This window comes from Malaya genurostris, chromosome 3, assembly GCF_030247185.1.
Source record: "Malaya genurostris strain Urasoe2022 chromosome 3, Malgen_1.1, whole genome shotgun sequence".
Classification (NCBI taxonomy): Eukaryota; Metazoa; Arthropoda; class Insecta; order Diptera; family Culicidae; genus Malaya; species Malaya genurostris.
Window position 1 is genome coordinate 291,108,414 of NC_080572.1, and position 25,068 is coordinate 291,133,481.

The 25,068-nt window shown below is 38.6% G+C and overlaps 1 protein-coding gene across 2 annotated transcripts; it reads right to left on the minus strand.

Moving 5' to 3' along the window:
* Nucleotides 1–2,995: 2,995 nt before the first annotated feature.
* LOC131439377 (snake venom 5'-nucleotidase) lies at nucleotides 2,996–23,468 on the minus strand. Of its 2 annotated transcripts, XM_058610301.1 has the most exons (8): nucleotides 22,454–22,994; nucleotides 15,089–15,229; nucleotides 14,228–14,546; nucleotides 14,039–14,125; nucleotides 4,747–6,071; nucleotides 4,588–4,683; nucleotides 4,453–4,529; nucleotides 2,996–3,892 (listed from the first exon to the last, which is right to left on the minus strand). In XM_058610301.1, exons 2-8 carry the CDS (start codon nucleotides 15,215–15,217, stop codon nucleotides 3,838–3,840), a joined length of 2,088 nt encoding a protein of 695 aa, XP_058466284.1. In that variant the 5' UTR covers nucleotides 15,218–15,229; nucleotides 22,454–22,994; the 3' UTR covers nucleotides 2,996–3,837. The 2 variants fall into 2 exon arrangements, with proteins under 2 accessions (XP_058466284.1, XP_058466283.1); XM_058610300.1 differs by lacking the exon at nucleotides 15,089–15,229 and having other exon boundaries at nucleotides 22,867–23,468.
* Nucleotides 23,469–25,068: the final 1,600 nt, after the last annotated feature.

A 25,068-nucleotide genomic window follows, 5' to 3' on the forward strand; every position in this document is an offset into this window, starting at 1 on the left:
AGAGAGAATCCCCACAGCAGCGAGCTAACCTTTGATTCTCAGACAGGACAGGTCATCGAGAGAAATTCGCTCTCGCACTGGTGTCTATTCTATGTTAAATGAATCATGCCGGTTTTTTGTTTTGCTGCGGTGATATCCGTCTCTCTTTGATGGCACTTATTGAATCGTGTGAAGAGTTGCGAGTGAGCGTTCTTTGATACGATAAAAGCCGTCCTTGCTAACACCTTCGTAAAATGAGCGAGAATTCAATGACATTTATTCTGTCAATCGGGTTGATTCTAGCACTGAACCGATCGAGCACTGAAAAATCGAGTAGTCGAGCAACAATTCATTACTCATTCCGTCATTTCGATAATGAGGGTCACACTTCCCACTGTGAAAGTGGTTAGATCTTGTTGGGCGTTTGTTGAACAACATACTGAACGAAATACTGGCTCAGTTTGTTGGAACGGTTTGTTGTTTTTTTTCCTACAAAAAAAAGTGTGGAAATCGTGTGTTTTCTTCATATACAAGGAAAATGTGTTTTAATTCTACGCAAAGTAGAAGTATTCTTCAGATATGTCCAACGGGGCACCAGCTCCTCATATTGAAAATGACTCAACAATGGACCTCTGTCTGCCAGGTTTGTTGAACGAAAGAAGTGACAATCGGTTCAATGGTCTGTTTCTAAATCGCAAACGAAGGTCCCGAATCGGCCTCCCGTAGGACGATTGATTGGACATTCATCGGACCAACGGTTCAACGTTGTTATTGGACCTACAGAGGACATTCGTTGGACTTTTTTTTTCTTAGAGAGTTAAATTGGATTCCCGACCGATCTTAGCTGTTCAAATCTCGGTAAGGAATTTCTTTGGTAAAAATTTCATTTCATCCCATCCAACTTTGCCAGACATACAGATTTCTCGGTATTTATACCGATATCTGACCTCTATAGATTTTGGACTTTTTTTTCTTTAATAGACACGAGTAAAGGTTGTCTTAAGACCACTCACGTTTGCTCACTTAACTGAGCCCTTATAACATTTTCGTGGTACTTATGCAGCAGAGATTCTGATACAGATATGGTACAGATAGATTTTTGCACCGGATACAGATTTTTGGAAAAATGACCTGACAAGGCTGATTCCAACGGTTCCGTGAGAAACTGCTGTCAACGAATGTTCATTTGTACTGATATATCAGTTGATTGAAAATATTCGGTAGTTCAAAACCCACCAAAAGACTCAGGAATCACCGAATGAAGTTTAGTGTGTGCACTCCGGTTTATACCGGTTTATACTACGGTATACAATTCTCGTATTCTCAAGCATTGCACTCTACACTCTATACATGGATTACCCGATAAATGAGTACATTATTCGATTGGCAGCATTGCAATTCAACAGAAATATGACTGACTAAGGTTAATTCAATCGAACTGTTATAAAACAGTTTCCTGTTCGTTGGACAATTATTTTATAAAACAAAGTTTTAGCATTACATTCCTTTCGTGGAATTTGAGCCTTTCTGTTTCAACAAACTTCGCAGCCGATTTTTACAATACAGGATACTTGCATGGCTACACACTTAGAAATTTTTTTTTTATTTATTTATTTAAATTTGTCTTCGTTTAAAATAACTATTACTATACAACTACTCTCATTAACCTAAAATAAATATTTTAATAAATGCGTCTTTGTTCATTGCTGAATCAAATAAATGATAAACACTATTGAAGCGATGACAACAAACATCCATAGGATTATTTTGACCGTACTGTGTGCGATGGACTGATCGCCGAAGAAAGTCTGTTCTCCGCAATGATCTTCCAGGAATATTAAAAAGCAATCTTTCCAAAAGCGCTGGGCAGTCGATGTTATTTGAAAGCAAGTCGAAGATAAACAGTCGCTGAAGGAAAATTCGTATATTTTGTAGTGTAGGAAGATTAATAAGAGCGCAGCGATTTTCGTAGCAAGGTAATTGAAGACGGTTTTGCCATGGAAGTCGTCGTAGTGCAAATCGAATGAAACATTTTTGAACTCGTTCGATTCGATCGATGTGGACGTTGTGGTAGGATGCCCAGATTATTACTCCGTATTCCAAAACACTGCGTACTAAAGCGACATAAACTGTCTTTAGGCAATACACATCATCAAAGTCTCTGGTGTTGCGTTTGATAAGTCCCAAAACTGCGTAAGCCTTTGCCGTAACTAGAGATAATTGTTCGATGAAACGAAGCCTACGATCAAGGACGATGCCCAGTCAATAACTTTGTCAACGATCATTTGTAAGGCACAGCAATCCACAAGGCTAGTAATGATGCGATACACTTTGAGATCGTCTGCATACATACATACATACATACATACATACATTCACGAACAGTACAAAGAGTAGTGGACCTAGATGGCTTCCTTGGGGAACACCCGATATAATGTTGAAAGGATCAGAAAGAATAGATCCTACACGAACTGAGGCTATGGGATTTGTGAGATACGAAAAAATCCAATCAGTCAGCCAGTCGGGGAAACCACCTCAAACGCCTCAATTTTTCTATTGCGAGCAGATAATTTGCAGGATTCGGTAATTTTTTACCGAATTTTCAACAACTGAACGTTCGGTAATTGAATTGCTTACCGATCGTTCGGTTACTGCTGAATTGTCAAACAACTACCGTAAACTTTAAACCAAATGGATTCTAGATGGACATTTTAAACTTACGATTAGATTTTTCGGTTTTGTATATATTTCCTAGAAACGAATGAAGAAAATTCGAACCAGTCGTATCTACGGTGCACTATATATCAACGAAAAAATATAAAAAATCTCTCGAAAAAATATAACTTCATTTCCCGGTTGACCGGAATCATAAGCGCCTTCACCTTACCACTTTGATTGGTATATCTGAGCAATTACTTATTCACTTGCATCCGGAATGGTGTGCAAATGTGCCAAGAATGTGTTTGGAAACGTCCATTCCTTCTTTTTTGATCTTGGAAAAGAAAACAACGAACACTTTCATCTTCAATTGCAACCAATGTACAACAAAATATATTTGCAAAAATAGCGAAATGTTTTATTCATATCGATTAGCTGCTCGAAATATTGAACCTGTTGATTAGAATTTAGTTGACGGTTCGGATAGTAAACTCACTAAATCATATAACTTTATAAATAAAATTTATTTCTCCATTTCTTATCATTCATTCTCGATTCCTAAATCTTCCTCTTTCATCTAACAAGATACATTAAAACTTGCCTAGCCGTTAACCAATCGAGCACACACACACAACATCGAATCATTAACCAGCTCTTATCTGTTGATAGTTTCACAGGAGAAAGTTATAACACTATTTATACACTCAGGTATTTGAACTAACAATGACGAATTTATTGTGCTCCTTATACTTGTAATACACATCACTAATATCGATGACCTGTGTTCGATCTTTGGGAGTACATGAATGCTTCACTAAATTGCATCATTGTGATTTATTACGGTAGCAGCTTTCCATTCGATACTCTTTGCGATTCCTGTCAGTTAGTGAATTGGCGAATCTGGAAAAAACTATAACAATAACAAAAGCAACAAGAATAAACTCTGTCGCCAAACAGGAACCACTAACTTGAGTCGCGAAGCTGCTATGGTATCATTATAGATCAACTAACTAAATGTGATATTTCCCAAACAGTAACTGCTCGAGAACTGGGAAACAAGTGTCACAGTTTTGGATTGATTGAACTATGCTAGATAACGAATATATTCGAGAATGATTCGAGGCACAAAGATGCAATCAATATCACCTACAAAGGGTTTTCAGTAAGTGGAACGAGTAAAGAACAGGTTCAAGAGAAAGATTACTTCACAGGTTGTCCGTTTTCGTCATAATCGTAGAATCCTTTGATGGTAACTCTGCCGGCGGGAAGATTTAATAAAAGTAATTATTCGTTAACTTTGAGTTTGTTCCAGATAGTCGTATCAGTTTCTCGAACCATCATAAAACTAAAGGGCGGATTTATCAGTTTGGTTTGCTGAGTAGCTTTTGCATGGCTAAAATTTGTCTTTGCTCTATCCCTAACAATATCACACTATGTATGTATATTTATATTTCTGTTTTTTTTTGTTTGTTTTGTTTTACGCAGAACAACGAAAGCTTATGCTATTAGTACACACAAACAGAAAGGCTATTCGTTCTTGTTCGATAAGTTCTGGGGTCTTACCATCTAGCTGAGTCTGTTTGTTTGAGGCGTGCGTCCTGACACATGTTGAGCTCTTACGGTGCGAATAATGTTTAAATACAGCAGATACAACCGAATAATCAAACCGAACAATGTAACCACCAAAAAAACTTCAAACCAGCGCTGTTCGTTAGCAGTTGTGTGATCAGATGATTTCCACAAAACAATCAATCATAAAAGTGAAGTGCATAAACGAGTCAAAACGAAGGTAGAGAGCGCACTCAAACAACTTACGGCGTTAGTTCGTCCGTTTCGGCGATGACGGAATTTTTCTCCATGGTCTGCCGCCGAAGGATCATTTCGTGCATATGCTGGAAGAGAATAGTGTTAAAGTATAATGGATGGGTTTTCCAGAGAATGAATGCTCACATCTTGATTCTGCACAACGACTATTCGATGCTGGATCGTGGGAGCTAATTGGCAGCTGTTCTGCTCTAAATCATCCAACGATGCTCGTCTCATTAACTGGAAAGAGAATTGCCAAGCTGTTATCTAGCTTTGATTTCGGAAATTTCCATTACTACTAACTTTCCCTCGATTTACGTGCTCCATACTAGCATGGCGCGGTTGCAGGACTGTCGATTTCCGCCGAATCGGTGTCGGTCCGTCAAGTTCGAGATTTTCCAGCATCTGTACCATGCTGTGTCTTCGGGACAGTGTCACCAGTGACTGTCGATGCTTGGTGTGATGTGTTTTTCCCATGCGAACATCGATCGCCTTGAAGTGGTTCTGTATTGCTAGCCCAAGTTCCGGTGCCGCGTCGTCATCCATCAGGACTTTGCAGCACTTGAACATTGTGTAACCATCGCAGCCCCCGTAGATATAGCTTTTCACGCATAGGGTGTAGGTCTGCTCGAGATTGAGCCATTCGTCTCCGATTCGAATCAACAGCGGTTCCACTCTACTTCCCGGTGGTTGCGTTGGATCGAAAGTGAATGACATTCCGGCAATCTGTGGGAAACGACCTTCCAATTTGGGATAGGTTGAAACGGAATTCTCCAAAGCTTCGTGAAGAATTTTACCGGTCACTTCGACCACAATGAGCGGATCTTGCATTGGAATAATATTGACCAAATCGCGCATCGTGAATGGACCCGCCTGATGAATCTGATCGGATCGGAATGTACCGGAGTTGATCATGACCGCATCCGCACCGGTCGCCGCGAGAGCTATATCACAGATCCAATTACCCAAGTTCGTTTCCGAAGTACGGATCGACCCAAACCGTCCATCTAGATCCACCGAGAACGTTCCCAACACTTCATCCATCTTGGATTCGATCGTCTCCGAGTACTTCTTGAGCTCGTCTTTTAAAACTGGATCTTCGTTGTATTTTGTTGAGTTTACATCGATCTTTTCCACCGTTATGCTAATCTTCCCCTGTTCGTCCCGTTCCGTGTTGATTCCAATGCGGGAGAATTGTCGAAAATCAGTTCCCGATTTGACCACGTGCGTACCTTCAATGTTCAGTATCTCGAACACGTGATCGTGACCACCCAGTATCAAATCGATATACCCGCTGTGCTTGGCCAGTTCGATGTCGTTCGGTGTTCTCATGTGGGTCAACGCGATGATTATGTCACAACCCTGATTGTGCAGTTCATCGGCCAGCTGATTGCCGGCTTTGATGAAGTCAATGTAGGTTACCTCGTTCGGATCAATCGTCGGCAGTGTGTCAAGCCATTCCTTTTCCACCAGTCCAATGAGACCGATCTTGACGTCGTTGTGGTGCAGAATGTGTGTGATTTTTCCACCACCCAGAGGCCTTCCGGTTTCGTCATCTACCACGTTGGACATCAGCCACGGGAAGGTTGTCTTTTCGACCCATTCCGCCAGCACGTCCAGACCGTGATCTGAAATTGAAGCGCAAGATTGATGGACGTTAGAAGGAGAATCATATGCGGAAATCATGATACTGCATTTGTCAAGCCTTAGAACTAACATTTGTTTGATATACGATCGGTAATAAATTTAATTACCGAATTGATCACCGAAGGTTCAGCTGTTGAAAATTCGGTAAAAAATTACCGAATTCTGCGAAATTTTCTAAGTGTGTACATTATGAAAATCATATTAGTTAGAAACTCATCCACCCAGTGGTGTTAGTTGGATCACAATTTTGCCAATGAAAATTGATTCTATTGTATCTTTACAATTGGTTGAGATAGAATGTTGGTGTTTTCGAGAAGAATGTTCCAGAGTTTCAAACAGATCAAATAGTGTAAGCAATATCTGAAAATTCTCCAATTGGTGGCGCTAGTGTGCAATTCATGGTTGAAAATTAATGTTGGCTCATTCAGATGGTTTCTTCGAGAAGTTGTTCTAGGGTTTCAACACCTATTAAATGATTGACTAAACAGTTCGTATTGTATCTACAAGGTGGTCTTCTGTAACTGAAAATCAGAATTGTTCACGAGAGTGATGGCATTATTCAGTTTTTCAAGAAGTTGGTGAAGGATTGACATATTGAAAACTGTTTTACTAGAAGGGGCTAGTAAGCTACAGGCGTATTAGGATGAATATCGACATCTGAAATCTGATGAAACTCGTACATCCTATTGAAGTTTTGACTATTTACGTAATTTCATATTCTCGCTCATCATCAGACAACAAATCTCTTCATCATTCATGTCAAACGAATTATAATTTATTATGATAGCTCCTATAACTGAGCCGACCACTTAAGAACTAGAAAGGCAGTTTAAAAATATTGGGAACAATGACTAAATAGACGATACATTTAAAAAAAGCGTTATCAGATAATTCTGATTAAATTTTCAAGAATGGATAAGATTGAATATAACGAGAGTGAATGTCTAAATTCAGATTTTTTAACAAGTCAGGATAATCAGCTCGAGATTGTAACAAAATCGGCTACGCAAACGGCCTAAGTGACATTTAATAGAACGGATAAAAAGTGCAAATCGATAAATTTATAACGCTTCTGATTGCTGGAAAAATTGTAGGGATCCCTCCAAAGAAGACTACAAAGAGTGAACCGGAGAAGTTTATTCTGAATGGTTTCAACGCGTTGGATGTCGAGTTTACCATATGGAGCCCAAACTACAGCACCATTTTTAAGAATTGCGCGAATCAATTCACATTGAGCTATTTATAAATTATCACTCATTTGAGATATGTCGTAACCTACGTTGTACGTATGTTCTGGTGAGACAGTTCTCAACCGATTTTAAATAAAATATCTCTTTTTGTCTCCACAAACACAATAAACTCTCCGAAGACAGTACGATTCTATACTATACTATTTGTTTGTTTGTTTCATTTTATGAGCGACTTTAACTGTTCATGATCATTCGCCAAATATACACAATTTATGAGAGTTTTCAAAAAATATTGATGAATTGGCGGTCGTTATAAAATAAAATTTAAAAAAAACATGCATATCAGGTTTTATGTACTTATCATTATATCTAGCAATACAAATAATCAAAATTTTAATATAAAGTTCGAGTTTCACTCTCTCAAGTTCTTCAGATTTCAGATGTCGATAGCTTATTCTTGTGAATACTCGAGTAGCTTACTAACGCCTCCTAGGAAAACAGTTTTTGATTTGTCTATCCTCCATCAATTTATTGAAAAACTGATCAATAACATCACACTCGTAAACAGTTCTGATTTTCAGTTACTGAAGACTACAATACGAACTGTTTAGTCAATTAATTAATAGGTGTTGAATTGCACACTAGCGCCATCGGTTAGAGAATTTACAGACACTGTTTACACTATTTGATCTGTTTTGAACTCCGGAACATTCTTTCCGAAAACACCAACATTCTATATCATCAGGGTTTAGAGATATCACATTATCAATTTTCTATTGTCAAATTGTTAATCCACTAGCGCCATTCGGTGGACAAGTTCTTAACTAACATGGTTTTCATAATGTATACCCTGGCATTCCTAACAACTTTATAAAAAAAACCGCTCTAAATCTTTAAGTTTTTTGATAAAAGCATAATTCTGATAGCTAAAATGTATAGTCAAGCACACTAACTGCATCTGATGGAGTGATTCCGAATTAAAACATTTGCTGTTTGACAAACTTTGAATTCCCGCATTCTTCAAAACACTATAATTTGTGAATTACTTGAAGCTCAAATCGTTTTGTCTGTGTTATGCGAATGATTTATATCATGCGTTTTTCAAAGCGCCCCTGGCGGAACAGTACTCAACCAATTGTCTGTCAAACTACATTAAATTGTTGGTCTAAGTATCTACAACAAGTTTGCCGAAGATTGTCGACCGAAGCGAGGAAGCCGTTCACAGCCCCAATCAGTCGAAATCCCATATGCTCTGGGTCCCGTTTATCGCGGTTATCCGGCAGTAACGAATCCGCGTTGTACGAGACTCCACTGTATATGGAAAAAAATTTGATGGCTGATATATAGATGGAGACTCATGGTCGATTGCTTTAAGTTAAGAATCTCTAAGTTTTCTAATCACATAGGTAGTGCATATCAAATAATCTATATATATAAAAATGCAGAGATCATTCTTTGTAATCGCATCACGTAAGAACGGATGGACGGATTGAGATGCTTTTTTTGTTTGATCAGTTTTTACCCCCACCGGGTTCGTACATAAAAAACATTGGAAAACGTACCGGAAAAGTGGGAAAAACCAATAAAGTTATTTTGTATGGAGAATGGAATTTTCCACTGAAAAAGTCGTCAATGATTGCTAGATCTACGATTGATGTTTGGCGCGCAAGGAGATGCTCAGTATTTCGCCGTTGAAGAAAAGAATACTAGATCGTTGGAAAATCGTTTGGCGCGCAACGAGTAGTTTTGGTTAGAGATTTTACATGCATGATTGATTCGTCAATTGGAAACACGTGCCTAATAGGGTATCAAAATCATTACTTGCCAAATGATCTTATGGTAGAATGCACATAACTGTTTTTTCTATACCGTAAACAGAAGCAAAAGTTCTTATATCTTTTACCAGTAGATATAGTTAGATGAATAATGTTGGCCATCGTGGGCGTGAGTTGAACAAATCAAATAATGTAACGATTTTTTTACGTATCAATGATAGGATTCTGCTGTTGAAATAATGAGTTCAGATGAAAATATTTTCCTGAAATTTAGCATGCTGAAGTTTGTTCAGCCGATTCGGGTGAGTTTTCAAGAGTTTACTTCAAAACGTTCTGCTTAGGATGCACATATTCATGACATTTTTAAGCTGCTTAAGCCGAACTTTGGATTACTTGACGAACTACCGTGAATATCATATCTGAAGGAGAAATCATGGCATGCAAGAACTTTAACTTTAACTGGCTTTAACGATAAGAAGAATACTGGTATAATCACTCCACATGTTCACTCCGCTAGAACAGAATATTGATTCTCAGCATTGAATACTAAGCAAAACGATGTGGTGGCTATACGAATGAAAGGCCTTTTGATACAATTCTTTAACGAATCCAGCGTTCATGTCAAAGTTAATGGACACAATATTTAATAAAAGGGTAATTTGAACTTTCGAATTTCCAAGAATTTTTCATTTTATCGCTAATTCGTTAATCGAAAATTGATCCTGTAATTATCATGCTACGAACATTCATCAAACACTACTAAATAATATCACTAGCGGTGAAGCAGGTTATGGACAACCGTTCAAAACCAATTTATTACTTTCGATAATCCCTAAGGATTTGCTATTAAATTTTTTAAAATTTAAAGTATTTATCTTGGTCATCTCTTTTCCATCCATCTGTTTATTTGTTCATTTGTTTATTTAGGAGCAAGAGAAAAGCCCACTGGAGCTGAGATTTTTGTTCTCCTTCTCCAGCAGGCATAAAACCTTCTCATCTTTTGTGTCAACTGATAACATTTGTCCAAATGATGCATAACGAAATCTTAGATTACCCTTATTTAAACTACAAAGCAAACTAACAACTATTCATATTGACTAATTATCCTAATAAAACTAGCGAGAAAAGATTTGGAGAAAACGGGTTTGAATGGCGTTACGAGATAAATTAAAATCAAATTCATCAGAGCAAGTATTGAATACGCAACACTCGAAAACGGTTCATTGAAGCCATAGTTAGTTCTAGCACGAGAAATTCTGAGAAAGGGATTAAACCGCAAATTACGCGAAGAATGTCAAAACTTCTGCAGACTCAATTCGAGATTGGATTAAGTCCGCGACGAAAACAGCTTTTTGTGTTTCACGGCGGACAGATAGCAAATCGAGGTGTACGAGTCTAGATAGATTTTCCTAGCTTGGGAGATTCAATGGATCTCTCCAGGGCAGGCGACGCAAAGCAAAACGAATGAACTTGCGCTGGAGTTTCAATGCGTAGCTTATCTGTTTGATAATATGGTGCCCAAACAACAGCATACTCGCGAACTAGAGCGCAATAGCGGTTCGTTTACGAGAGAAGGAGATAACGGAGCATTTAGAGGCGTTCATAACCATTCTGTTGAAGTTGTACGAGTTAGAAAATACATCCAACTGTGACTGCAAGAAATTTGAGTCTTTCAGATATTTGAGGAGATGAAACAGCTTGAAATCGTCGACGAATGATAGCCTCAGATATTGCAATGCGAAATTCAGATCATTTAGATATAGCAGAAATATGAATGGTCCTAGATGGCTTCCCTGAGGAACGCCAGAGCTCACGATGAATGATGGAGTAACGCAGTCGCCAATTTTCACGGTTGAACTACGACCAGTCAGATATGATTCAATCCAATCCATCATCCCATATGTCAAACCTTTAGTTTGAGATAGATCTACAATCTCTGTTTAATACACTGACTCGAAGGATGAGATGGCAATCGGTGCATTTGTTTAGTTTTTGCGTAACAAAAGCATTGAACATATCCACAATAATTCTTGATGATATTTCTTCTTCGGGACGAAGTTAATGTGTTGGATATGAATTTGTCGTAATTCGTTTATTGTAAGCCAAGTAATCAGTAAAATAATGGAAAGAAACATGAACGTTTGACAACTCTGCTGTCCGAAAACACAAATTTAAAAAAATAATTTCAGGCGAGACGAAGTTCGATGGGTCAGCTAGTCTATATATATTAAAATGCAGAGATCATTCTTTGTAATCGCATCACTTAAGAACGGATGGATGGATTTACATGATTCTTTTTTTGTTTGATCAGTTTTTACCTCCACCGGCTTCGTACATCAAAAAAATTAGGAAAACTTGCAGGAAAAGTGGGAAAAATCCATAAAGTTGTTTTGTATGGAAAATGGAATTTTCCACTGAAAATGTCGCCAATGATTGCTAGATCTACGATTGATGTTTGGCGCGCAACGAGTTGCATAAGTGTTTGGCCATCGAAAGAAAGGAATACTAGATCGTTGAAAGAATCTTTTGGCGCGCAACGAGTTGTGTGCGTGTGAAAACTTGAATCATGTGGTTCTTCATTTCAAGCCACGTGCTTAATTGGGTATGTAATGTCGTTTTTCATTGATTCCACTCGCTCGGTGCCAGTGTTTTGCCTGACAGTTGATCAATGAAACGGGTTTGTAGCGTTTGGTTTGCACGCTTGCTGCTCTGAAAAGAAAACGGGTGCAGAATAGTTGCCCGCGAATTGCCCCGAAAGTGCATTTTTTTCGTGCGGTGCAAATCATGGAAAAACAGTGCACCTGTTTTGATTGCCTGACTGCACGAAAAGTGCACGAGTCGAGCAAAACACTCCACGAGTGTTCTCAACAGCCCGGTGGCAAGGATAGGGCGCTTCAGCAAGTGCTATTCTAGCCAACATCTGGGGCATTTGGTGGGCAATCAGAGCGCTCAGAGTATGGTAAACAAACATTTGAGCATTTCAATTCGAGTAAAATCTTAATTTCCTTATCGTAGTGAAAGTATTCTGATCGATAATTTGCGGGGAAGTGCGGTAAAGGGTACTGAATAAACAAGTAGTTTGTAATCCAATTTATTGTTAGTAATTCTTCTTCATTGTTTTGGTTTTTGCTAAATGATGCTGGCCACAGTTTCATGACGTCATAGCAGGAGGCTGGTTCTCAATGAAAAACGACATAAATTATTGCTTGCCAAATGACGCAATGACGGAATGCATATGACTGTTCTAGAAGACCGCTGTTGGCAGGAAAAAATGGTCTGATGTCATTTACCAGTTTATTGGTCATGGCGGGCGCGAGTTTAATAAATCAGAATTTTTTTGAATGAATCAATAAAAAGATTGTGCTGTAGAAGCGCTAAGGTCACACTAAGAAATTTTCCTTGCGTTTTTCTTTCTAATAATTTAGATTAGACTAAGCGCCTAATTCTGTGAAGAATGTTCAAATTGGTATAATATCAAATTAAAATTTTAGCGTACTCTCTCTAAGCAACCAAAAATTCCGAAGTACCTGAAAAGTATCCACTTTATTAGAGCTTTAAAGTACGCGTAGCTCTCTATAGCAACTTGAACATACAGAACAAGTTCTGAGAAAACTTCCTCGCTGCATAAAATCTGTACAAAGAACTGCTTTAAAGTTTTTTTTCTGTTGCGTCGGGTGAACATTCAAGTATTCCTTAAAAATGGACTATTCAGAATGCTTTGTATGCTGCTTAAGGGGGAGTAGAATTTAAATGATGCAAAAAATCATTATTTTTGAGAATTTTTTTTCAGAATTATCGTGCATCAAAATAAATTCAAATGTTTTGCTTGATGAAAAACATCATTCGAATTTTTTGTGGGAAACTATTGAGAAATAAGCGAAAAGTACGATTTATAACGAAAAAATCCGCCATTTTGCAGTTGTAAAACCTAAAAAAAAAGAACAACAAACGTTGGGGTCTGTTTTTTTAAATGTAGAAAGTATGTGTAAAATTTGGTTCAGAAGTTTTTGAATGACGATGGACACGAATTTTCAAAACCTGCTTTCGAGAAAAACGCGTTTAAAGTTTTTGACTATAAAATCGAAGGAAACAATTTATTACTCTAGGGATCCCGCAGGGTCTAACATTTTCCAAAAATCATGATTTTTCTTTTATAATTTGTTTTAATGGAACATATCAAGAATGTTTTGTAAAGTTTTTAGCTCAATCGAAGCAGAAATCATGGACCTGTGTGCCGAACTCTCACTTCTTCGCAGTATGAGATAAACGAAGATAAAGGCCCATAACTTGCTGAGTTTTGTTCCGATAGGCTTAAAAATTTCACAGAATATTCTTGAAATGTTTTACTATGAGAAAATATAAAGTAAATAATAAATGATTTTCCAAAAATGTTAGACCCTTCCCGCCCCTTAAGCTAAATCTTTTTTCACGAGCTTTTGGTTACTTGGGCCAAATACAAATTGTAAATATATTCTACTCTACCGAATGAACAACTCTAGAAGAGAAACTTTTGATTATTGTGTTTAGTTTCAATACGAAATTCTGGTTAGTGAGCTTTTTTATCCTTTATGTCGAAGCCATTAGAGAGGGATCTCTGTTCAGTGCATTGACTCAAAGGATGAGATGACAATCTGTGCATTTGCTAAAATGTGCTCAACAGTAGTATTTTACATTTTCACATAAATTTTTGGTAATATTTCGTTTTGAGCTAAAGCGAATGTGTGTCGAATTCCGTTGATTGTAGGTTAAGTAATCAGAAAAATAATGAAGAGAAACGTTAACCGCTTAGTCGTTTGACAATTCTGCTGTCCGAAAGCATAAATTCAAAGGAATAATTTGTGGGCGAGACGAAGTTCGACGGGTCAGCTAGTAGGTAGATAAAATACAAGAAACACTTTACTGACTCAGCACAAAATTCCAAATATAAATCAATAATACCACACAACGTCATTATTGCTGGTAAGTTAACTGATTACGACTTACCGAAATCATGATTCCCGAACACCGCACAGTGCGTTCCAACGGCATTAAGCACCGGCACCATCTGTTCGCCTCGGGTAAAGGTACTCACTAAAACGAAACATGAAAAGTATTATGTTCAATCAATATCATCGACATTGAAAAATAAAACAAAAACCAACCACCCCACCAAACGTCCCGCTCGATACCTACACATACTGGGCGAAAACGCGTCCCCACTGAACAGGACCAGCGGATTCAAGTGTTCGAAAGTTTTGATGGCAGTGGCAAACCGTGCCGCACCCCCGATCGGTTCCTGTTTGCAGGTGGCATCGATGTTGTACACATCGTTATAGTGTATGATGGTGAGCTTGTCGTCGTTCGGCACGGAGTTCGTCATGATGTCTATCTCATTCGCCTGGACGCCCGGTTTGATCGGATGTGTGTTCGGATTGAGGTGCAGCAGGTTCGGTGTGCTGGTCTGAAGCTGTGTGACGGCCCTTTTACCGGCTTCTCGAACTTCCACTGATGCCTGCAGGGAAAAGGACACGATTGAATTAGTTATTGCGATACAAAATTGATTGTTTCCGGGGCTGTGAGAGTGGTTCCACATCCATCAGAAAGCATAGACCTAGCAAGTAGAAAGTGTACGGTGACGGTAGCAGCAACTCAGCTACTCCGGTCATGCTTATTATATACGATAGGACATCAGCCTGGCGTGTTGCTAGCAGGGAAGATTCGTGCGTGGGAAAAATCAAATAAATAATATTGATAACGACTTTCCGCAAGTCAAATGGACTGACCCGGAAAGATGTTATCGGGAAATAAGACATACGTTTTAGATTGAACATAAAAAGCCGACAAAAATTGAATGAATAGAATCACAAAGTTAAACAATGACACAATTGCACATACATACGAGAAATCTACAAAAAATCATACACGTTTATATATACTAAAATAGCCGGTGGATAATTGCTGAACTGGAATTATCTGAGTGACGAACATTTGCTACACAGTGGAAAGGAAAAAGTAGAGGGGTTTGGTAGGATAGGAGAACAGCAAATTGGACACCTGTTTGAGCCAACCGACGACGTTCTTCAGTCCTTGAGACACTTCCGAGGTTTCGATGCTGGCTGAGCCACTGTCGACCAGGTCGCCCCATTTCGAGCGCAGTGCCGCCTGAGAGGCAAATCCGGCCATGTTTCCGTTTCCCTTTTTGATTTAGTGTTATGTTCATGTGTTTTGTTTTGTTTCAATCCGCCCGCACACATACACATCCAGAAGTTCGTCGAATTTTGTTTTTGCGTCGGTGGTAGTCGTGGGTCGTAAAGTGGTTTCGCCGAATGACACACAGCACACAGGTGGGTATCGCAGCAGGCGGCGCAATGAAGCGAGATGAAAGTAATGAGAAAATGATTATGAGTTTTGCGTTCGGTGAATGAAGCTGGTTTAAGTTGGCTAATGGTTGATGTGGGGAAAATGACGGTCAATCAATCCTCGACATAACTCTGAGTTAGCTTCAAAGTATCGATGGACTGATAAATAAAAATTAAAGTTACTCTATATGATAAATGCATTGAATATCACTGAGCGTCTCTGTTTATTTCACAACACTACCAATCACAGTAGCCCTTCATGTTTTATATTAAGAAGAGTTTTGAGAAGTGAACAAAAAATATAAGATAAATACAATATCAAAATTTGTAATAACAGGCGTCTGATCAAGAATCAATATTTTTTTTACACACGCTTTCCGATGCACCTATTTGAAAACAACTAGAATTGAACGATTCTTATAAAATTCCAACATATCACGAACCAACGATAAATATCATATTTTTCGGCAGTGTATAAACCATTTCGTTGGTCACTGCAGCAGGGAAAATATTTTTTTACTCTAACCGATGCGATTGTTTTATTTATTATGACGCGTATTGAATGGCAAGACATGTGTATCTTATCACATAAGTAAGGACATGCCTTACTGCATTGCATCATTTACGAGACATCCTCACAAGTTTATATGCGACATGCGTAAAAATTAAACTTTGATCAATATTTCGATGGCTTGTTGAGGCGTTTAATTCCTTAGATCTAATCAGTTATGTTATCTATTGTAGTTTATACGAATCGTTACCTATTTTATGTTTCGTCTTCCACTTATCAGTGCAGCAACAGTTTAAGTTGAAACACTGCTAATGCTATCCTAAACTAAGCTAAGTAGACGTAAAGTTTATGCTATTTACAAAACACTTCTGTGCACCGACGTGCCGGAAGAACAAAACAAATTGACGGCAATCTGGTCTCCCAAAGATTGCAACCATTTAGGGGTTTAGTACCTAAAGATTGTCCCAGAAAGTTTGGACGCACTTTGATTTCGCTGTAAATAATTCACAAGTGTTAGATACTCAAATTTTATTCGATATACTGATAATATTAGACTACCACAACAGAATATTATTCTCAACATTTGCTACTTAGCCATTGTAGACTAGCTGGCGCACCTTCTTGCGAACGTTCCTCATTAAGTTCCGCACAGATTTCTTGGCGACAAGTTTTGACACTTTTTCCCAATCTTTTTCGAACTGTTGAATGGTTTCGGCTGCCGAGACATGTTTCCTAAGATCTGCTTTCGTTACTGCCTAAAATTCCTCAATTGGTCGAAGTTGTGGGCAATTTAGTGAATTTACCATTCTACAGTTGATTTCGAGTAGTGGCAAGAATCAAGATCTGGCCAGAAGACAACAGGATACTGTGGCTTCGAATCATGGGTAGAAGTCGTTTTCGTAAACATTTCTTGATGTATATTTCGCTGTTCATTGAAGCAGTGGTGATGAAGGGTTTCGATATCTTACCGCAGCTACAAATTGCTTGCCAGACCATAGCGTTCATACCAAATTTTCCGACTTCAATCGATGTCTCGTGCTGGTTTAACACTTGCCCTTCTCGCACCGTATAATATTGTGGTCCCGGCAAGGATTTGTAATCGAGTTTCACGTAGGTTTCGTCGTCCATGATTATTCATTTCAAATTTTCAGCAAGAATCGTATTGTACAGCTCTCGAACCCTCGGCCTGATCGATGCTTCTTGTTTCGGACTACGTTTTGGTTGTTTCTGCTTCTTATAGGTTCAAAAATTCAAACGTTCTTTAGCACGAAGAACAGAAGTGCCCACTTTTTTGGCCACATCCCGAACTGAAACCTCGTTCTTTTGCTCGAACACCTTCAGTATACGTTTATCCAACTGAGGGTTAGCAGGGCCTTTTTTCGTCCCGTTTTCGGGTTATCCTCAAAGGTGTTATCCTCACTTACTCCTTCCATTTTTGCTATCTTTCTCAGTGACAGTCCGCGTTCTGTGCACCATTTGCACACAATTTTTCGACGTTGTTCTGCTGAAAGTCCACGCATTTCGAAACAAACTAATGAAAACGAATAAACAACTGCACAATTGGTTAGAGAAGAGTGTAAACAACAGGACGCAGCCATAAAAATTGACAGATTCTGAACCATTGCGAAATGGCAGCGGTTTTTGGTTGCGTCCATACTTTCTGGGACAGTCTTTAGTAGGTAGTTTGTACAAAGGGCAAAATTGCAAAAACTTTACGGCTGCTTAGCGGTTTATGATGAACCACGAGCTGACATTAGTTGTGTTTGAACTTAAACTGCTACTGCGTCGCTAGTGAGTCGACGACGAAACGTGAACGTCATGTGCACTTTGCACAACTCGCCTCCCCTGAATGACGACTGGTTGAATGGTTGAACGAACGCCCCTCCCTCCTACGTTTTTGAAATTTTTAAATTTTCATACTATGGTAGTTTCTCACCTAAACATCGGCGGAAAATTTAGCGTAAGATCGCGTTTTTGCTTAGATGTGCCACAAAGTGGCATAAAAAATCTAAATAATAACTTAAGAACGACGTGTTCACCGCGCAATGTGTGGTTTTGAGGAATGCTCTGTTACTGCCTTATTTTTCAATATTAATACACGGGAATTAGACTAAACATTCTTTGAATGATGCTTTATAATGTAAAAAAAAGTTTGAATAAATTTGCTTAAGCTGTTTCTCTGTAAAGGGGTAATGGGGTAAAATGTGCAAAAAAATGCGGTCTCATACGGAACCTCTGAATTTCATCCAGATCCGGAAATATAGGGTGTGTTAAAACGCGCTGTTTGTTTCTCGCATGAAACTGATGAAAAATAAGAACTGAAAATTTATTCATTGAGCATAGTGTGAAACACTAACTTTAATCTCTACTAGCTGAGTTACCCGGCGTTGCTCGGAAATGTTTCGGGAAGGTAAGGGCGCAAAAAAAATTCTCGAAATTATCCTGTCCAATAAAATACTCTGATTGTAGTGACACAACATAGACGGCAACCCGATTGCACAATATTCCATCTCAGTTGTCACAATAATTATAATTTTTAGTGAGCTTACTACAGCTCTCCTCAATGATAACCCTTATAATCACTTCTGAGTAGTGTAGAAAGTATCTATGCTCTTCAACAATTGTCGATTCCCACTTTTGGTAAGACTTACAAGCAATCGCATTCATATGCAAATGAAGATTATTTATCCTAAGTTCTTCGAATTCCCCGGCAATTCTTTTGAAATTATTTTAAGAATTTCGGGTTACTTTCAAATTAACAATAGCAATACTATCTAGTATGACCTTCAAATTCTCTCCCCTCTATTGCTTTACAAAAAAAATAGCAGATGAAAATTGATTTTCAAACCCCCTTCTTCTAGTATAAGCCCCTCTCCTTCTTGTTTGTCGACATAGAGAATAAATTTTACAATGAACATCGCTTTCTAAAGGCACTTGCTATAAATTTCACCCTTTTGTTCACTTTGGCAATGAATATCTCCCGCAGAAAACTTGAAGAATATCCTTATGATCACCTTTAAATCGCAAAACCAAGTTTGTGATAGTTTTCTGAGTTTTTATGAAACAATGCAGATACATACAAACAATTTGTCGTCCAGCTTCTTTATTAGAGATACTTGTTACCCTCACTTACCTACTTCACGCTTATGAATATCCTTACGACCATCTATTAGTTGTAATAAATATTTGTGCCTGTCGAAACACGTCCATTTTCACAAATTCGAAACATTTCGTCTCGAATTCCCCCTGTTAGTAAACACTTACTACATCCCCCTTTAAATATCCTTATAGCAACCTATGAATAGCATTGATAACTTGAGCCTAGTACGGTGTGGTAATCTTTTGAGTTACGCCCACCCCCCCCCCCCTGGAAAGGGACTTACTTTATCTACACCCCCCTCCCTCTCCCCTTGAAAATGCTCTTAGGAAGTTCTAATAATATCTGTACGTATCAAGAAGCATCGTATTTTGAAAAATTCTAACAACTCTACATTAAACTTTTATATATCCACCCTGAAGACCATATTCGAGTTTTCAAAAAAGTATGTATAGTCTTCGGAAAGTATCGCTTCTGTTTATATCAGATAAATTTCGTCATTGATCCACACCCCACATGTGAAGGGCACTTGTTATACACTCTTCCTCCTCTCCAGAATTATGCCGTAACAAACACTACACTTCCTTTTTAGAGGCACCTTACCTTTATAAAATATCTAAGTTGTGCAAAAATTATCTATGGTCATAAAAAAGTATCGATTCTCGTCAGGTTCAGGTTCCCCCCTTCTTAAAGGCACTCTTATGACCTTCTAAGTAGAGCAAGAAGTATTTGTGTCAAGTTTGGTGGCAATCCGTTCAGTAGTTTCGGAATTATGCCGTTTTAAGCATTACCCCCTTCCCCTCTTTTCAAAGACACTTGCTACATGCACCCCCCGTATATTCATATCTAAGGTATGCAAAATGTTTCTATGGTCTTCAAAACGTAAGAATTCTTGTCAAGTTATATGAATTTTTCCATGCCCCCCCCTTGTTTATGACACTTGCTACGCTCCCTCCCCTATAAAAATACTCCCTAAACCATGTCTAAAATGCAAGAAGTACTTGTGCCAAGTTCGGTGGCAATCCGTTCAGTAGTTCCGAAGTTATGGCGTTACAAACATACAAACTTACATCCATTTTATATATATACAGGGTGATTTTTTAAGAGCTTGAGAACTTTTTTAAACAATAAAACGCATAATTTGCAAAATCTCATCGGTTCTTTATTTTAAACGTTAGATTGGTACATGACATTTACTTTTTGAAGATAATTTCATTTAAATGTTGACCGCGGCTGCGTCTTAGGTGGTCCATTCGGAAAGTCCAATTTTGGGCAACTTTTTCGAGCATTTCGGCCGGAATAGCCCGAATTTCTTCGGAAATGTTGTCTTCCAAAGCTGGAATAGTTACTGGCTTATTTCTGTAGACTTTAGACTTGACGTAGCCCCACAAAAAATAGTCTAAAGGCGTCAAATCGCATGATCTTGGTGGCCAACTTACCGGTCCATTTCTTGAGATGAATTGTTCTCCGAAGTTTTCCCTCAAAATGGCCATAGAATCGCGATCTGTGTGGCATGTAGCGCCATCTTGTTGAAACCACATGTCAACCAAGTTCAGTTCTTCCATTTTTGGCAACAAAAAGTTTGTTAGCATCGAACGATAGCGATCGCCATTCACTGTAACGTTGCGTCCAACAGCATCTTTGAAAAAATACGGTCCAATGATTCCACCAGCGTACAAACCACACTAAACAGTGCATTTTTCGGGATGCATGGGCAGTTCTTGAACGGCTTCTGGTTGCTCTTCACTCCAAATGCGGCAATTTTGCTTATTTACGTAGCCATTCAACCAGAAATGAGCCTCATCGCTGAACAAAATTTGTCGATAAAAAAGCGGATTTTCTGCCAACTTTTCTAGGGCCCATTCACTGATTTGCAAGCGTTGCTCGTTAGTAAGTCTATTCATGATGAAATGTCAGAGCATACTGAGCAAATAATAATGCATGAAAATCATAACCTCAAAAAATCTGAGCAAATACTAATGCATGAAAATCCTAACCTCAAAAAAATCACCTTTTAGAAGAAGTTTAACGAATATTTTTCTCAGCTTATCTTTCATAAGCTGCTGTCGTTTCAGATAATTGCTAATTGACAAGAAAGCTTCAAAGGTGTGGCATCATCTCAAGTCTGGAGACGTGACCAGAAAAAAGCTGAATATTTCTCTTAGTAATCAGTTCTTCCTTGAATTTTCAGTTATAAGTCGAGCCCTCTTGACCCAGAGATCAGATATTTTTATGAAGTAATCCATGAACTCTTCCCAAAATGGTCGAAACAGGATATGACGTCTAGCGCTGATTGACTTACTCAGTACGACAAAAACCAGATAACAGAATTAATATCTACGAGCGAGGCGAGCTGTAATTTACCAAAGTGATAACATTATTCAATTCTATGACAGACAGTTCATGGTGCCATCCAATTCGGAATAATCAAGTATAAATTCTGCAAGCACGTGTGGCAGCTGAGTGACGTTCAGAAACAAAAACACACTGCAATAATGCAAACACAGCGTCGTACAAGCTTGAATAAGCTCTCGGCTGATAATCGCTTAATCGGGAAAACAAATAGAGTGCAAATTGTTTCGCCTGATACTGATTTCTAAAGCAACCCTCATTATTTGGTTGATCGCCTGCCTTCGTCATCATCACTCTCAGAGGCACATTTCGCTGCTGTACATACATCGTTATTTACTTTGCAAATGGCACTGAACTCGAAGAGCGGGAAGTATTTTATGACTCCAATAAACTGACTAACAAATCTCGCCGGAGTGCTAATGGCTCAGGGGAATCAGTAGAAGTTTTTGTTTATTTACTTATAAAATATAATTTTAGGCAGACTGTTTAACGAAAATAACACCCTTAAGCAAATCTTGCCATTTTACATGGATCAGAAGAAGTGGCAGCACTTTTGATTGACCTTATCATAGCCATGAAACGTTGTAGAAGAACCACATTAAGCGCACTGACTTCAACGTCCCGAGTAAAGTCAAGTGAAAGCGAAGTAGTCGTATTGACGGAAGAGCCTTTCTCATTGCTTCCCTTTGATTTCCTTTTTTAGTAGTGTAGGCTGCACGTAGATGAACATACGTCTATGCATATATGCATATCCTTTAAACGAGTTGCAAACCGAGCCTGAGTGCGCCTGACTGCTGCAGTGCCCTTGACCCCAAAAAAGGAAACATTCATGTCTGTCTAGAACGGCGTGCAATCGCAGGCCGTTGAGAGGACGCCACTAGTGACTAGTCTGTGCAAATCAACGTTCATTGAAAAGCTCAAATTAAATCAGTTTTGTAGTAGTCTGGCTACCGACACCGATAAAAATTGTTACTGATTTTTTCACAATTTGTTATAGCTTATATGTTATCAATATTGAATTTTATTCGTTTGAAAACTATTTAGGCAAAAAATTATGTTCGTAAACTTTTACCAGTGTACTATGTTCAACCTACACTCACCTATTTTATAACTTCCTTCCTTATCCCTACGATAAGTGCCTCTTCATAAACAAAACAACCTTGTCAGTGGCCATGGATACAGTTGATCGTATCACCCCTAGTTATAAACGAGATTGTTTTTTCATGCACAATTCCAGAACTGAAAAGCAATTAGATTTTTACTTTTTTGACTGATCGCACTATCACTGTTTCTTGAACGAATAATAGTTTAATTTATTCTTCTCCACTATCAACATTCTAGGAAAAACAGACAACATTGATTACACTTTCACTCGTTTGAATAACTACACTGATTTGGTACGGATGAGTGTTTAAATAAAGAACCCCACAGCTAGCAAAGAAACCTCACATACTCATGAACACGTGCTCTGTCACATTATGAATAAAATTTGCAAGAATCAACAACCACCAACCCCAACGGAAGATAGTGGAAAAATGACAGCAGGTCCCTCCTGCCCGTAAACAGCTGACAGCTCACTCACAACCCTCCCTGGACTGGACGGGAAACAAAACGACCAACCTGAACCGAAGCTCACGCGAAACTCACTTGAACTTTCGTTCTCGTCTCGTGTGACCGTGCCTGCTACGACGGGCTGATAAATGGCGAAGCATACAAACAAGCACAGCGAGCAAGTGAGCATGGTGATGATGATGATGATGTCGCAAATTCCGCAGTTGTGACGTTTTTTTCTTCTTTAGTTTTGACCGTGACGCGGTTGAGGTCACTCGCAAAATGAATGTGATTGTGTACGAGTGTCAAGCGCAGCTGAGAGACCGACGCTTTGAGCGTCAGAGAGTGAGCCTATATTGAAGATCTTAATTTCATGTTCTCTCTCTCTTTCGTGTTTGGTGGGTTTTAGTTTAATTGCATTCGGCAAATGAGTGCTATGTTCAATGATTCTGAGTTAACGAAGAACATTATGTTGTATTGTTATATCCGAAGAAATCCAGAGGATTTTTGCCATTGTCATATTTAAATTCTAAATAACTGTCCTGAGGAATTGAGTTTAGTTGACTATCCATTTGGCACCGATCAACCAAATCTTGTTTGTTTTTGGTCAAACATCGCAGATAAAGTGAGAGCCTCTCATTGATTAATTCCTCTTCGGGTAATTTGAGTGCACTCATGATGAAAAAGCCACAATCACACCAATAGCATGAATCAAGTAAACCTAGAATTCCCACTATACGGAGACGCTGACAGCGCTACGTTTGAAAAATGGGTGTACTTTTTCCCAATAGCTACTGTGGTGTTGTGAAAGGCAACTGTATATATTCATTTTAGGAGCATTTATGCACCCATTTTTCACCAGAGGCGCTTCTGGTGTCACGGTCAACTCAAAAACATTACTAATGCAATGGGGAATCTAGACGTATTTCATTTATATCAATAGGTATTGTAATAATTTTCTTCAAAATTTCAATGTTTTCACTTGAATTAGTCATTCGATTCAGAATGCATATGCGTATGTGTGTTCGATAAATATTGGCACTAGATTATCTCAGAGTTGGTCAGACCGATTTCCACAAACTAAGATTCTAATGGAAGGTTTTACGGTCTCATACAAAATTTCTTAATTCCATCTGAATACGTATTCCGATTCTGGAATTAAAAGCTGATTTTTTGCTGGTATATTTTTGGCAACACTGTTTTTGACAGATCACGCGTGAATCGTGTCATTGTCAAACTTGTTCTGTTTGGTCTATAATTTAATCATGAATCAACTTACGAATGAACAACGCTTGCAAATGGGCGTTGGCAAAGTTGGAGTAAGATCAACTTTTTTATTATCGAAAAATTGTGTTCGGCGACGAAGCTCATTTCTGGTTGGATCGATTCTAATCCAATAAAGATTCCATTATTTTCTCAACTTTGCTGTGTTTTTTTTTTTGAAAATCAAATCTTATACCTCTTAAAAATCTTTTTTCAAAAGATACTGAATCGATTTTCACTAATTTAAATTCAAATCTGAGCTATTGTAGTCCCATCTGTGATATCTGTCACTATCAACTAGCAACATTTTACGATAAAGATTGGATAGCTTATGTCACTGGACAGCTGCCAACCAGGTTTTACAAATCACTATGTATTGAGTGCCTGAGAGCCTCTGGGAGCGGGTCATTTCGCCAAAAGCCATTTTGACGTAAGTCCTTTCGCCGAAAGCCATTTCGCCGAGGCGACGCCAGCTGAGTCGGCCGACGACCCGCCATCGGAAGCGGCGGCCTCTTGCATACAAACTTGTAACCGTCTCGTTTGCCCGGTCTACTCAAAGCTAGGTTTCTTTGCTTTAGTTAGGTAGCGAGGTCGGACAGCATATGAACCAAAACTATGAGGCGTAGCCGCATTAGATATTTTTTCATTTTCACTTAACAAATGGAAAATACCAATTGCGAAATACCCTTTCGGCGAAGTGGCACCTTCGGCGGAATATCCTTTCGGTGAAATGGCTTTCGGCGGAACGGCTTTCGGCGAAATGGCTTTCGCCGAAATGACCCTGATCCGAGTAACGAACTTTATCGATTTATGTTAGTGTTAATGTTAATACTCTCTGTTTTTTGCTTCAATAGGGAATAGAAGAATGAGAGATAAAACAAAAAGAGTCACCTGTCTTTGA

Excerpts from the sequence above, each read along its gene's own strand:
- LOC131439377 (XM_058610300.1), bottom strand. The coding sequence starts at position 23,094 with ATGCTCACTTGCTCGCTGTGCTTGTTTGTATGCTTCGCCATTTATCAG. Across the intron at positions 6,072-14,038 it reads GTTCGGGAATCATGATTTCG|ATCACGGTCTGGACGTGCTG; the intron begins GTAAGTCGTAAT and ends CTTCAATTTCAG. Across the intron at positions 4,530-4,587 it reads TCGTTGTGCAGAATCAAGAT|CATATGCACGAAATGATCCT; the intron begins GTGAGCATTCAT and ends ATTCTCTTCCAG.